Source organism: Balearica regulorum, chromosome 3 (genome assembly GCF_011004875.1).
Source record: "Balearica regulorum gibbericeps isolate bBalReg1 chromosome 3, bBalReg1.pri, whole genome shotgun sequence".
Lineage (NCBI taxonomy): Eukaryota > Metazoa > Chordata > Aves > Gruiformes > Gruidae > Balearica > Balearica regulorum.
The window spans coordinates 107,290,371-107,306,253 of record NC_046186.1 but is presented as its reverse complement, the minus strand read 5'-3'; the positions used below and the strand labels follow the sequence as shown (position 1 = coordinate 107,306,253).

Sequence of the window (15,883 nt, the reverse complement as noted above, 5' to 3'; positions counted from 1 at the left end):
AAACGGTCCTTGACTTCTGTCCCCTGTGCCACCTCAGTGTGACATTATTATATTGATTTCTGTGGTATTTCTGTCAAGAAATGGCACAAAACCTTTTATAACGAGCTCTGAGCAGCTAGGGAATTCCTGGAAAGGCCGTTTCTCTGCGTTCATTCTGCACGATGGAGCTAACGAAGACGTGTGCTGCGTGGGCTGGGGACAAGGTGTGCCTTTAGCAGAGGGACACTTGCCCAGAAAGCCTTAGGAGGCTCATTTTCCAGTTGGTCTTGGCCAGCTAATTAGCTCTGGTTTGCCTCAGCTCCGTGCCTCATCCCCGCAGCCGTGACGAGGGGTTCGAGGAGAACACGGTGCGGCAGCGCTGCCCTGCCACCGCCAAGGGCGGCTGGGTATTTGCAGCTGCAAGGGGAGAGTCCAGATTATTATTTTTGCAACAGAATTAAGTGTTTCCTTTTAATCTACCTTTGCTTTCGGAGAGCAGGTGAAGCGAAGGATGGCTCCCAAAGCCATATGGCTGCTTAAAGAAGATATCCATGGCGTTTAATGGGGCCAGCTGGCAATTCATTTAAATTAGCAGAGAAAATGCCCCATGCCATTGTGCTGCCAAAAGTAATTAAGTGTGACAGCAAAACTGCATTCAATTAATCTTCCTTCTGGGATATATCCTGCTAAAGGGCACCTTACAGGAGATGAGGGCTGGACAGGACCCACCAAGGTCAGCAGGTCTCTTCCCATGTCCAACCTCGCTCCTGACAGACATAGGTCTACCCACTCTTGGGGTCTTCCAGTGACAGAGAGGGCAGATCCTGCCATGCCACCCCATCAGCATTTTGACCTTACTGGAGGGAAACCATCTCCTAATTTCCACACAGATGTTTCCTGCTGTTATTTAAGTCCATCTTAGGCTAAACTGCTGTCCTCTCACGTTTACTAGCCCATTGAACCTCTTCATTGCCTGCCCCGTCACAGTCCTCTGGACTCCCTCCAGGTTGCCCACATGAAGTACAGCCTCCAAAGCTGGCCACAAGCCTTGCTGCAGCTTTATGTGTGCCGAGAAAGGTGAGGGGACCTGTCAGTGTCCCACTGGCTCTGCTCCTACCCGCCCGGGCAGTGTTTGTTCCCTCCACAGCCACGTACTCCTGGGCAGCTTGTGACTCCCTGCAGCCACCACATCCTTTTCTGAGAAACAAGTTGTTCCCTAGCTTGTATTTATGCAGCTGATTAATGCCTCCTTACTGTCTTGGACTTGTCTCTACCAAGTAGCATTTTTTTAAGACTATTTCTTCAATTTGCTCAATTCCGGACGCTGCCCTCGCTGTGCCTGCCATCCTTGCAGCTGCCGGAGGTGTGGGGCTGGTAAGTCCCTTCTCCGATCCATCATCAAGCCATGAATGAAAATACTGAAGGGAGCTGGATTCAGGAGGGACGTTTCAACACATCTCTCCTTATATCTTTCCAGTTCAGGAAAACGCGTTTAGAGAACAGCCAGGAGGGATGGCCGACCACTGCCGCCACTCACAAAATAAATGTCTCTGCCACAGAGGAAATCAAGCTGGTCTGACACAGCTTGCTCTGGGCAAACCCAGGTTGACTTTGTTTCATTTTCTAATGTATGCAAGTCACTAGTTTGATCACTTCTTTCAGGAACTGAAGTATACCTGATTGGCCTGCAATTCTTCTCCTTTTCCCCTCACGAAAGACATTATCCTCATGTTCTCCCCTCAGAGCAGGCTCCCCTTTTTAACGCCTAAGAATTGGCACTAGGAGATGAAAAACTCCAACGAGCCTCCCCAGCTCCCACCCAGCTCCGTACCAGCTAATGGCCAGGCAGGCCCTGATCCAGGGAGGAGGCACTCATCCCGCAGGGAAAGCAGGAGCGGATTCCCCACCTTTCTCCTCACTGCTGCCCCCCATCAGCGTAGACACCACCCACTGTGCCCTGCCTTTAGCCCATCAAAATCGCACAGCACCCTTGCAGGGACGCATGGAATCGGCCATTTCAAGGCGAGGAAGACTAGAGGCGGACAGTAGTTTCAATTTTTTTTTTAACTATTTCCCACCTGCATGCAGATTCAAGTTGCAATGGTGTACCATTTCTGACTGGTGCATCAAATTGTTTGCACACAAACAAAACCCTACCAAAGCAAACTGTTTGGGGTTGTTTGGGGTTTTTTTTTAACACGAAAAAACAAACCACTTTGGGTATGACAGGGCTGTTTGATCCAGCCGGGAGCAATTGATCACTTCTATCTTTGTTTTGATTGAAAAATGAGGTTTTTTTCTTTTATTCTCCATCAACAAGAGCTGCTTTATTTAGCCATTATTTTCTCTGCATGGTAAGTAAACTTAAACCCCAGCTATTTAATGAGACAGCAAGAAACTGCCAAGGGCTACAACTTGTCAGATGACACATAGCTGGTTAACATAAGACAAGTTGACTCCTCTTACCCTTTTCTGCTGCTACCAGAGGGGCCGGGATGAAATACTGGTGCTGTGGTCGGGGACCTCTTGGCCTGAGCATCCCCACCACATGCTGCTCACCCACCCTCTGCCTCCCAAACCGGTGGGGTCCAGTCAGGTGCGGGGAACAGCTTCAGCGCGATACTTCCAAGCGGTATGGTTTTCCCCAGCAACCAAACTGGAAAAGCATAAGACCTTCCTGAGACCTAGCCCCTCTACCCAGAGGACATACACGAACAGGACTATGGAGAAAAGCAAGTCACGGCTTCAGCTGTAGCTCTTTATCTGGACAGAAGATGCTTTCCTGCCTCCCCCCACGACTGCAGAACTGGGTCCTGCCAGCCAGCAAGCTGCACCCAGAGGCTGTCCAGCAGAGGAATAGCAGAAGAGCATATGATTATGAACATGTAATTATGGGATTACACACAAATTGGGCAGGTTCTTAAAGACACATCACAGATGTACACCAACTCACAATTTATCCTCAGAAATAACTTGGGCTACCTCTGCTCTGTGGGTACATCCGAGAGGAAACTTAGGCAGGTGGTTTGCAGGGAAAAACAAAGGGCAGTGCTGCCTTGGCCCTGAGGAGACCCTTCTGCTTCACTTCTGTTCAGGTTTTTAATATCCATCGTTTGCTCTGTGTGGGGATTGCCCTTAACTCAGCCTGTAAATTGAAGGTGACTCAGAAATAAGCAGGTGGTTTGGTGAGAGGGTTTAACCCCTGGGTTAGGCAGCTGAAGACATGCACTGGTTTCCTGCTGTTTTTTGGTTTTTTTTTCAGTTTCATCCATCTAATCTTTAGGTGGGTGCCTGGCAATTTCCTGAGATCCTCTTTCCTCCTCTGTCATGCAGCCACAGATGACAAAGTGGAGCCCCTTCAAACCAAGAGGCAAAAGCTGCTGGTAAGATGTTCTTCAGGAGAAACGCTCGCTTTGGGAACTGCCTGCCCTGCCAGCCTGAAGGATCTCAGACCTGTTTGGTTTGGGGCCATGCCCGCCAGCCTCTCCCAGCCCCTGGAAAGGGAGTGGGGTCTTGCAGACGCAATCAGCAGCGTGAGTTGCAAGGTGAGGCTGTCACCTTTATTCTCTGTGATGTGCTACACATGCAAAATGAAGTATCGCTTTGCATCAGTAAAAGTCTTTAGCAGATAAAGTTTCAGAGCTTGTATTCTAGATCAGTAATACATAGTTCACTAACTGAGTGATCTCAATTTTATATATATATATATGTTTAAAAAAGGATTCCTCTCTTCTTCCCCTGGACTAATGTTTTGGAGGGTCCTTAAAGGGTGTAGGGGAAATCCTTCTAGGAATAGCTAAATAGTCCTGTTCAGCCTCAGAACTTGGTGTGAAACATGAAAAAAAAGCCTTTGGGTAAACAGATTCTGGGGAGGAAGGGGGGGGTCTAGGAGAGTTCCCAGGGCTTTTCTGGGGACAGCGGGCCTCGCATGCTTCCTGGGAGCAGAACCGGCCTCACGGGTAGGTCTTGCTAAACAGAGAAATGCAGCCGAAGTTGTGAGGGAGAAAGGGCCTTCTCGTTCAAACGCGCACGCGGACGCTGCTGGGGCAGAAGGGGCTCCAGACAGCAGAAGTCACAGTGCTGCGGGGCCTCACCCCTTCCTGCACTTCTCATTTTATAAAGGGGAAAGGAAGTTCCTAACCCGTGTGGTGGGATGGGAGACTCTTCCAGATGCATCATGGAGCACATCCCAACCGCCTCCCAGCAATTCCTCTGCCTACTCTGTTTCTCATGGACTTGCAGAGCCTATCCTGTGGCTCTTCATCCCTACAGCACAGTCCAATGGCCTGCAGGGGCATTAGCTGGGACCCAGCAACACGGCCACGGAGGGGAAAAGTTGAGGTGTGTGTGGGGGGAGTGCGCTGTACTTACTTGCGAGAATGACCATGTCCATCCCCCAAAATATACTCATAATCCAGCCAACCATCACGATCGCCGTCAGGATCTGAATCAGAGCAGCAGCAATGTTCAGCCAGAAGACGCAACACATGTGCCTGTCGGGGAGGTCGGTCCGGGCTCCGCACAGCACGGTGAAAGCAGATACAAACGTTCCTAGGGAGAGAGCAGCAACAAAATGCCCGGTGAAAGCCATGGCTTCGTGCCAAATTCCCTCCCTTAGACTCACTTCTCATAGCATCCCACTTCTTGTGCTCCAGCTGAAAAGCTGGAAACACTTTACAAGGGGACAAATAAGAGGCACAGCCACATCTCACTCGACCATGCTACTGTCTCCTATTGAATTACACCAATAAATATACTTGAAAACCAGGACAGAAAAAACGGTCTTTGGGTTTTGGCTCCTTCACCCCCATACAACAGTAACCACTTGTGCACTGCAGGCGGTTTGCAAGGGAGTGCTGTGTGTCTATGGAAATACCAGTCTACCTTTTGCTATTCACTAATACTGCTCCAGAAGGGCCATATTTTGAAAAAAGAAAAAGGGGGGGTGTGTGCTAATGAGGCACCGCATCTTTGCATAATGCTTTACCCAGTCGCAAACTGTTACCCGAGAGTATGTTTTAACAAAGCGGAAGCAGCTAAACCAGAGCTGGAGCCAGGCAACCTGGTGTTGGCAGCCCTTGGCTCTGCTTGAGACCAACGTACAAAACTTGCAAACACCCTTCAGACTTCCTAAAATAATTCAGATGAACGATCTCACTGATGTATGAAAATTAAAGCTGGGGCAGGGGGGAAGCTACACCACAGCAGCCTTTACCAAGCATCTTGCTGAATTTCGCAGTTGATGTCCTGGGCCCATGGCTAGCTGAAACCCCCAGCTCGGGGAAGCCTTGTCTGTCCCACAGCCAACCTGCAGAAACACAGAGCACGGGCAAAGAGCAGGAGAAACTTTTTTCTGACCCCTATAATGTACGAGCTGTTGGCTGGGAGATTCAGTCACCTAATCTAAGTATGCATTTCAACACCTCTTCTCGTTATGATTTGTCTTTGGGTTTTAATATAAATATAGCTTTGCCAAGGTAGGTACAAACTTGTGATGTGGATTGTACTGGATAGTGTAGTTCTATGAAATGCTTTCCCTGATGTCTGGAATTAAAAATCCTGCAGTATGATGTCAGTGATTTGCACAAAAAATGTCCTTTTCCCTTTCAAAGCATGGAAGCCTGCAAGCAACCCGTAAGATGTGAATGAATGAGCTCATCTCTGATGCACAGAAGTGCCTTGTTGAACTTGGGGGAAGGAGGGAGTCCCTTGGTTTGGCTGAAGGCAGGGAAGAAACGCTTGGTTTACACCCCTCCCGAAGACCTCCCCAGACAGAGAGCAGAAGGATCTGGCTAGGAGCAAAATACCATTTTGTCCTGCATTGCCAGGGTGGTGGAAGAGAGAATCTCCTCCATCGCTGCCTCTTCTTCAGTGGGTCACAAGGAGAGCAGGCAGTTAAGATGCTGACATGCTGGGGAAGGCTGGCTACAGCCTATTTTTAATCTCACCATCCTATGCAGGCTTCAACTCCAGCATCTAACACTCCGCCAGCTCCTAAAACCCCGCTCGTTTTCCTGCCGCTGGCTCGAGCCGATTTCATACTCCCACCCGCTCCCTTTGCTGGGTGCGGAGCAGCCGCAGAGTGGCACCGCGGCGGAGGGGAGCGGGGGAGTGAGTGGTGCTCGGGGGTGGGAGGCAGCCCTATGGCAGAGCATCGCAGGCAGGGAGAGGGGCAGCGTCTTCTCCCGTGTGAGAAATGCTCCCCGGGCTTCGTCCTTGGACTGCTCGGCTTTCACAGGCAAGGTTTCACGCCCTTACCCACCGAAACAAAAAGGCCTGCGCAGAGGAAAAGGGGAAATCATTCTAATCCCATAGGATGTTGTATAGATCTTCCCATTGCTTGTTAGAAGAAAGGCTGGTTTTCGCTCTGTGGCTTTGTCTTCCATGTCTTTTGTCCTCCACGTGGGATTACGTGAGATCTCTGCCCTGTTTCACCTACCTTTTTTTGCCTTCCGTAGCTTCCCCAAAGCAGAAGGAAGCCTGGAATATTCCCCTGTGCTTCCTGAAACTGTTCTCTGCAAAGTTACACCACAGCACTCTCTGAGATTAAATATGGATTGAGGCAAGATCAGAGACTGGGTGTTTACGTTTTCCCATCAGGATGCGAAATCTTGCCAAATGGAAATGCATGTCTCTTTTTTAAATGAAACTCTTCCCCTCTCGCCTTACCTTTAACTCTTCCAAGATGTGTTACAAAAAAGGTCATAAATGAGCAATAATTCTTAAGCTACAGCTTCAAATCCTTCCAGTGAAGCTTTTAAGATTTTTACATCATTAGAGTGAGGTGCTGAATTAGCTAATTAATCCCCTAAACACCACAGTGACTAAGCTAATGTCTAGTCCCATTCCAAAGGGAATAAAGCAGACAAAGCAGGTGAGTGTCCCTCTCTGGACAGGGAATTGGTGTAGAAACTAGGATTAAAATCTCATGCACCTTGGCTTCTGATTCCCTCTTCAGGCCACTTGGCTACTCACAGGAGCCAATTCATTTGCCAGTGCCGGTGCATTTTCTTTATTAATTATGATTAGCTGATCTTTGGGAGGTTGTTGGCATTTTTAAATATAAGACTTGAGACATGCCAGCAGACGTAAGATGGAAGTATTTTTCCTCATATGCTTTAAAATGCAAAGCAGAAGAGCCTTAAATGCATTTGCCAAGGTAGATGATTTCCCCTTAAGAAGCCATTGTACTTACACATTGCCGAATATGGAAGCATTTGCATCTGGAAGCAGAGAGGTGGAGAGGAGGAGGAGGAAGGCAAGCAAGCAAGCAAGCAAGCTTTATCTGCTGATACCGCCTGGCTGCATCAGAGCTGGGGCACTGAACCATCTCCCTTCCTGACCAAGCGTTCAAGCGCTTGAATTCCTATAGCCTAGAAATCATAAACTTGGTACGCAAACTGCAGCTGGGATGTTGGCCAAATAAATCAGCTGTCCAAAAAGGTCTCGGGCTGTGAGTGGAACCAGCAAACACAAACTCCTAACTTTGCAAGCAGATGTAAACTAAAAGCCCCCACAGTTATGCCAGCATAACACGAGATAAATAAAGGATATGAAGCATTTCTTACATCTTCCCAATGAAAAATAGCCAAACTGCAGTAAAATCCGGTATTATTCTAAATTGTGAATAAATGCAGCCTCTTTGGGGACAGAGGGGAGGTGGTGGAGAAAAGATATCCTGTGCCATATACAGAGCCTGTTAGTTCAGCCTGATGAGGCATGGGGGCCCATTGCAGACACCCAGCCAAGCCATGCAGCCCGCTGGCACCCGGAACCAGCAAGTACCAGGGGCCAGGCAGAGGGATGGGTGGGAGATGAGGCTGACTCTTCTGGAGAAGCTGGGGGGCAGAGGGTGAAGGTGCCATGTGCAGCGAGGCTGCAAGGGGATGGGAAGCCAAGCTTGCTCTTTCAACTCATCTTGTCTCACTTGGGGCGGTGTCAGCCAGCTGGGGCACCACGCGCCATTTTCGGCAAGGCAAGAAAGCCTCCGGGAGCCTGTGTTTGCTTGTGCTGTCAGCAGAGTTGGGGTATTTTTAGATTACACCAGTAAATATGGAAGGCTTTTTGTTTTCAACAGTTTTAACCCATTGAAGACGAAGGGGATGCGTTATCTGTAGGACAACACTACAAAGGGAGAGACAAAGGAAGGGATTTTGCCCTTTCTCTCCTTTCTGGTCCATTGCCATGCAGGATAAAGTCCCCTCTCTGGTGCATGCTGGCACCCTGGCAGCCATGGCCTTCCCACGAGCATCGCCTGCTGGTGCCTGGCCTCACAGAGTACACCAAAATAGTGTGAGAGGGATCGCTGGGTTTTTCTCTTACAGGTAAAACTCACACCCTGGAAATGGCTCTCTTGGTTTACTACTGGTTGGGGCACTCATCCGGGGTGGAAGAAGACATGAGGTCAGGCCCACGGCCTGTCCTGAGCAGTCTCCTCCATTTTATGAGTGCAGCAGTGACTGTGTTATGGGATATCTTAAGCTGCACAGGAGAAGATTTTCTCTCCTGTTTTTTGCAGGAAAGCCTATCCTGGGCACTCCTGCAAGAGCTTCAGTCAGACGTGGAGCTTGGCACATTTCATGTGGAGGACCTGGCTGTGAGCAACTTATGACGTCACCTTCCCAGAAACATCAGAGATGGGAGCCTGGTCAGAGCCAGGGTGTAAACCAGAGGGAGACAAGACACCATATATCCACAGGGGAAGCATAAGTAATTTAAGGACACAGGCAACTTGTTACTGGGCTTCCCACTGACTACCAGATGTCTGAAACTTCACAACAGAAAGCATCAATGCCGCAAGGAAATCACATGTGACGAGCTGCCCTGTTACAGGTGGAGAAACAGCAGACGCCCAAATTTTTGCAGTCAGGGGCAACATGTGGAGCAGCTGCTGCTGGTCATGGTCCCTACCCTACACAAGCCTGGAGCCAGGGAAAGGCTGGTAAACACCCCTTCTTCTTCCCACCAGCCTGGAGGTCATGTGAGATGTTCCCTTATAGCACTAGGAGTAGATAAGGTGGTGGGATGGTGCCTCCTTTCCTGCTCCTGGATGGAAAAATGGGACTGTCATGACTCAGGAGCTGGAGCACAGGTGCAGGTAAGCACAGGCAAAGATGGGAAGGAGAGGGAAAGAAAATTTGTGGTGTTTGTGGGAACAAGGAAGGCTGTTGGATCAACGGTGGGAGATGTAGTTAATGAATGTGTGTTTTGTGGGGATGAGATGGATTTGTGTAGCAGTATTGTGTCAGGGGAGTGCTTTGTGTGGGGACACGTCTGATGTGCCTTTGAATTTCTAAGTAAAATGATTATTAGCTGTCACTCAACAGTGTTGGCAGGTATATGAGGTAGATGTTGTGGATGTGCTGAAAATTCATGAGGTGCACTGGCTCTTGCTCATGTGAGTCAGAAAAACTGTGTGAGAAGGGTAATAAGGATTGCACCTTTTTCCTCGGTGTTACAGTGGATGTGATTATCTGTTGGTCAAGACATCCTGGGCTCCTCAGTGTCGTGAACTTGTTTTTATACCATAGCTTGAACTGTAAGGAGTTGTTTCAGTTGTGGAGGCCTCTCATCCTTGGCATCAATCGATACGCTAATGTGTAGTCTTTTGGCTTATAATGAGGGAAAAAGAGCTACTAAAGCTTGCCCAGGAAAGGGCCACAGCAGTGTCTGCTGATGCTGAAAACCCTCCTCCTCTGCTTAGGTGGGCAGAGCTGGGCTGTGGAAAGGACACTGCTAACAACACAATAAAATGAAGTTGCAAAGCATTAACGCTCGGGCTGACTAGCCACTGAAGTTTCTTAAAGCAGAGAATTGTTTGCATGTTTGCTTGAGAAAACAGATGCAAAGTCAACCTCCCTGGAGGTGTTCTGGCCAGTATGAGTCCTCATCAGTGTCCCCAGTCTCCACCTGGCTGCAGCTCATTAAGGCTTAGGCTGCCTCAGAGAGAACCTGCCAGCACAGGTGTACTGCCTACATCCTCTAAGAGTGCTTTCTTTCTAAGCTTACTGAAGCTCTCTGAACAGAAAAGGCTGGTTCAGAAGAACATTTGATATACCTGTGTGTGATCTACTGTGGCTCTTGCAGTTTGTGAGTGCAGCGCTCTTGTCAGGGTCTCCACCGTGCCTCTTCTTCCCATGCCTTCCTTGGAGAGCTGTGATTGTGGGCAGGGGGCACGCACTGGATCTCTCTGGTTTGCAGCAAAAGCGGGGGTGTGGAGGCTGGAGGATGCCCTCCTGAGGGAATTAACACTTCTTGAGTACCTGGGCCTGGCTCTGTGGCCAGATGTGCTCCTTTGCCAGGAGGCATATTCCCACCTGGTTTCCTCAGAGGCATGCAAAGCAAGCAACAGAAGACACCAAGCCACTTGCCATTCAGCTCCCTTTGAAAACAGGCGCACGCAGTTACAGCTGCGCTCCTGGAGCAGAGCATCCAGCTGAAGTGTCTGTGGCCGCCTTGCACCAAGAAGCTTGGGAGTGCTGAAGAACTCATGTTGCTACTATGGGTTGGGGCCAGTGCTTAGTCCAGGGTATGTCACTTACACAGCAATTTTTCACCTGTTAGTGGGTGCTGGACTTGTTTCCCTTGAAATATAAAGAATGTAGAGATGGCAAGACTGCAATGCAATGCTGCAGCATCAGCAAGGTTTAGGTGTCCCACAAAATTTTGAGAACATGCAACCTGAGTGTCAGTGGCATCCCCTATGTCCTTCCCCTTGCAGTTCATTTCAGCCATGGAAGTAAGTCAGGACTTGGTGCAATTACCTGGCTTTCTTCTAGAAATAATGGTGTTTTAGACCATCATCTTAAAAGCTTGGGGTTTAGGCTAAACTTTAATTAAAGAGCCATTGGCAAGCTTTCTTCCACTTTCCAGTATCCATACAGGCTAAAGCCTACCCCTGCCAAATACAGTGCAAGGGGGCTAGGGCAGATAGGTGGCTTCAATGATTTGAGGGGGAAGAAGAGCAAGAGCGGTGGACAGCTTAGAAAACAGGAAGCTTGCTTGGTCCCAGGCAGCACCTCCTAGAATTGAAAATCTGAATCCCACATGCACAGGCCAGGCATGACAAGCCCTGCTGTAAGGGGGGGGACATCAATGACATTCAGACACCTGGGTGGCAAAGCGATTGCCTGCAAATGCCAGGTCCCATGGACAGCCATGCGGGCAGGACCCAGGCAAGAACAGTGGGAGGGGGGGAAGAGAAAGGGAAGGAGGAGAGAGTGGAGGCAGCAAACGTGACAGAACCTAGATGTTGCCATGGAGAGCAGCTCATGAATTTTTCTCCGTGGCCTGCTATTAAAAATGCTTTGCTTAGCTTCTGCCAGCACGTTGTTTTTATTTTCCCCTTCCATATCAGAAGGACGTTCAAAGTGAATTCTGGCTCTGTCCTGTCCTTTTGGCCTCGCTACGGACAAAAATATACAGTGGCTTGACAAGTGAGAGCTGGTGCTTGCAATTCTTGTCTCCACAGGATTTGTTCCAACTCCCAAGTCTGCAGAAGGTGGGCTGTATTTAGGATTAGTTTTCTGGTTTCCCTACATACATGAAAAATGTCCAGCATGTCCCAAAGCTTTATATGCCCATGTCTGGTCACAACTGCTTCAGTACGTAGCTGTAGCTCCAGGACTGAGCTAGAGCTCTGCATCTGTTTGTTATTAGTAGCTTTGTGTCATGTGGTCAGAACAGACTTGACAGTGTTTATGTAGCATCTACAGAAGACAGCCCACGTGCAAGTAAGATAGCACTGCCTTTGCATCAAAAATGAGATTTTTCTCATATTTAATGCTTTGGAAAAAGTTAACTCTTCTGAAAATGCAGAGTTTTTTAACACTAACTTCAAAACTTGACTGTAACAAACTTTCACAGACTTTGAAGGCTAAAAATACACAGCAAAATCTTAAATTACATGGGGGGGGGGGGTGCTGCATGAAGGTGAAGTGACTTACCAAAGTTTTAATTATACATAGGCATTATTTTTACTCTGCAGCATTGCAATCTTTTGAACACTTAAAAGCAGCCACACATAAATAGTGAGATGCCAGTACAGCCTGTTCCACTGCCAGACATTCCACAATCCTTGGGTGAAGTTTTCCCATCCAGTCCTATGGTTTAATTCTGTTGACTTGATGCTTAAGATTAGGGGTGTGCTTGAAGTGTTTGAGACTGGAGAACAACTGCTGAATGCTGATGCGGGGCCTCACTGCATAATCCATAGTGACAGAGCAGACCTCAGACTTTTGCCAGGACTTGCTGCTGCTCAATTATTTTTACAAGTTGTACCTGCCTGACTCCCCAACTGATTTTTTCCCTTTTAAAATAAAAGATACAGTCCCAGAACTGCCACTGACATTCGTGCTTTATATTAGTATGAACCACTGAGGAAAATTTTTAGTTTCCCAAAAGTAAAGGCGGGGGGGGGGGGGGGTATTACTAAACAGAAACCTAGATAGGAGAAAAGGAAAGAGTATACCAAACAATAGCTGCAGTCACCAGAAAATTAAGTGCTTAAGATAAGTCCATCTACACCAGAAGTATCATTTTTTGCCATGTTTCCAAGATAACATGCCACAAAGAAATTCTTTGCCACTCTAGGCTGACACTCAGGTCAACTCTTCAAACACAGCGCCAACCCGTTGCTTATTCCCAACTTCTTCCCAATGTAACAATGGTATCTCGCTAACAGTCATCTTCCCTTCCAACCTCTTCTGGCTCCAGTTTGGATGGCTCGAGAATCCCTGGCTGTCCAAGTCGCAGTGTAGCCATTCACCACGCTGCTGACTGTGGTGGTATAGAGGGATGCTCTGCTGGATGTAAAGAAGTCATCCTTCAGCTCGGCAAGCTGTTAAGCAACACCTGCTTGGGCTCCACATAGACTAATCTGGCTTGTTCCTCGCCTGCATCCACACTGGTGTGGTTAAAGCTAATACGGGTCCCTGGTAGTGCTCTGCAGGTTGTAAGGTAGATATTTGCTATGAAGCAGGCCACAGGCTGCCAGCATGTTACAGATGGAGAACAAGGAGCCCGGGAGGCTAAATGACACGTCCCTTGTTCTGCTGCTAGCCAGGGGTGCTGCTGTGAAAAGAACAAAGACACTGCAGCCTTGCTGCTGCCCGTTATTTTTTTTATTTGCTAATGGAATGAGGATAGAATTTTAATTTGCATCCTTATTAAGTATACCAGCATTGAGAGAAATAATATAATTGGAAGCCAATTCTAACAGCAAACATAAGGGATAACAAAAGGCATGACCACAGTTTACAGAATAGGGCACTTTGCTATAAGCTCATCCGCCCTAAGTGGACGCGTTCCTGCTGCTCTGTCATCTTTACCAGCAACTCAAAAGCTCTGTCTCATGGAAACAGCTCTAGTTGCTGGTTTTCCCCTGCTGTCTCCTGCCATGTGGAACTTTCTATATTCATGCTGTCTACTATTAAACCAGGTGCTTATTCCACCTCACACTCCCCTCTCTTCCCACCAGCTACCCAGGAACACCAGCTTGGGTGCTTTGCTGTGGCTCTCCCAGTCCCAGGCTGTTCTGCATCCACCCGCTGCAGGAGCTGGGGATCCAAGGAGACAGAAACAACCTTCCACTAAAATATCTCTTATTTTTAAGACTATCATCTTGATTTCTGGAGGTGCTCTAGAATTATGAATTAATCTTCTGTTTTCTTGATGTACACCCAGAAACAAACTTTGAGCCATTCTATTTTATACTATTGATACTGCAATAATCTGGATGTAGTTTTTCATTCAAACTTTATAAACCTGGAAGCTTGAAGAGCTGAATATCCAGAGAGACTCCACGTTTCAGAGAGGCCGTGAAACCTGAAGGGAAAGTTTTTTGGCTTTCTGGTACCTCCAGTTCCTAAAGGCCCCTGGAAATAAGAGCTGCATTAACAGTGGAAAAATAATGAGGAAAAGGCCATGGATTCTTAAGAGCTTTCACAAAGGCTCTAGCCAATTATACAGTGATGAACTGAAGTTTATTCTTAATTGTCTGTACCAGGGAAAGCTCTTTCTTGTCTGGCACAGAACGGGAAGCAGGAGTTCATGACCCTCCAGTCTCAACTTCTGCACTCATGTAAGGGCTCAGACAGGCACTTGGTGTTTTTCTGGGTGAAGCCAGATCAAATGCTCGCTTGTTTTCCTGCCTCTGTCCTCCCACAGGTTAATTAAGTGCCATTAGTGCCCATCTTGGGGTGCTCCAATTCAGCAGAAGGAAAGCAGCAGGCTGCCGCGTGAGGACCTCTCCCCTTTCTCCTGCCCCGTCCATCTGCATTCAGCCAAGCAGCTGCAGTTCAAGGCAAGGTCTGGAGCTGCACTGCATCCTCATCCGTCTTTCTGATTGCTGCCTTAAGACTAATTTAGCCCTTTGAAGCTACCTAACCATGTTTGCTCTGCTCGTGGAAGAATAGGTTAACTACTTCTAAGATTCACTGAGTGGTGAATCTGAGCTTGCTGTGATACCCTGGAGTCCTTAACTGTGAAGACAAATCATGTTAATTAGGGACTACCATGACACAAGACTGAATTAATCTTATTACAAAGTTAGATGGGGATGCAGAGCAATTAGAGGGTTTGCTACAGACCGACAGCTGAAATGGAAGTGTAATAAAGTGTGCCAGCCTCCAAAATCACCCCAAAGTACAAGCTATCTTTTTAAGTAGTATAGGAATGTAAAACAAAACTGTGACATAAATGTTGAGAGATCTGCAGTGATAAGCAGGAGATGGATAAAGAGCTCTTTTTTAATCCAGAAAACTCAGTACATACATTTTATTAGCCAAAGTGTCTCAAGTAGGGACTTGAAGGGGACATAATAGAGTTGCACTCCATAGCCCAGAGGTGCCGTGCTGCACCCAGGAGTCTGGAATATGATTTGGGAGACCAGAATTCAGTCCTGGCTTTACAGCTGCTTGCTAAATAATTCTGAAACTGTAACTTTATTCTTGTAGTGCTGGAGTAACGTTATGAAGGTGTTGACTTCACTACTTTAAGTGTCTTTTCCTGGGACAACATCTATCTAAACAGACGTTTACCATCTTGTACACACCTAACATGATGGGGCCACGTCCCTGTTGTTCTGTTCAGTGCTACCATAAGTCAGAGTGACCAGGTCGTGCTTTTACAGGACAGTTTTCACAAAAACACTGTTATTTCTTAAATAAAAGTTGAAGCACTTTAACTACTAAAGCCACTGCAAAGTTGCTGGTTTATTCATGTACATAACATCTGAAATATTTAGGAGATGATGCTTTACACTCTATGCTTGGCTTTGGTACCTTCAGGTGATTCAGATGTATAACAAACAAAAAAAATCTCATTTCATGACAGTTTACCTAATGGAGAATATAAAGCTGTCATATCCTATTCAGCAGAACCGCAGGGAATGTTTTCTGCAGCTTAACTTGTACCCATTTTAAATGAAATTTCCCACACTAACATCCCTGAACAGCAGAGTCAAACACAACTGATTCTGTAGAAGAGCGGTGTGTGGGATGAGGGGGACAAGGATCAGCATGAGCTGGGCTGCACCCAACCCACGCTCTCTTTGGTGGGGAGGGCAGGTGCTGTAATTGTAGAGGTGAAGCACGTAGCCAGAGCGAGCCTCTACGCACAACCCACTGCCTACAATCTTGCTCCTATGAGGAAGATAATCTGGAGTCTTCCAGAGCCTTTTTGGCTCCTCACGGAAAGGTCCCAGGCAGACCAAGAAAAGCAAGTCTTTGTTGGTAGCAGAGAGATGAGCTGTGGTACCTCATGCCTGACATCAGCCCAGTGTGGACTCCATAAATAGAGCAGGCTGGAGTGACCCATGACTTCACAGATTCTGTGAATATGAGCACCAGCCAAGACAAATGAATTCAGCCCAGCTAGCATACTTTTCTAAAAAGATGATTTCTTA

At 47.6% G+C, this 15,883-nt stretch overlaps 1 protein-coding gene across 8 annotated transcripts in view; it reads right to left on the bottom strand.

Annotated features, from left to right (window-relative positions):
* Nucleotides 1-15,883, bottom strand: part of STUM (stum, mechanosensory transduction mediator homolog) — a 50,047-nt gene that overhangs the window by 11,229 nt on the left and 22,935 nt on the right. For all 8 annotated transcript variants that reach the window (XM_075749411.1, XM_075749408.1, XM_075749413.1 and 5 more), the window contains exon 2: nt 4,351-4,530. In XM_075749411.1, coding sequence (XP_075605526.1) covers nt 4,351-4,530 — 180 coding nt within the window. The remainder of the gene's footprint in view (nt 1-4,350; nt 4,531-15,883) is intronic.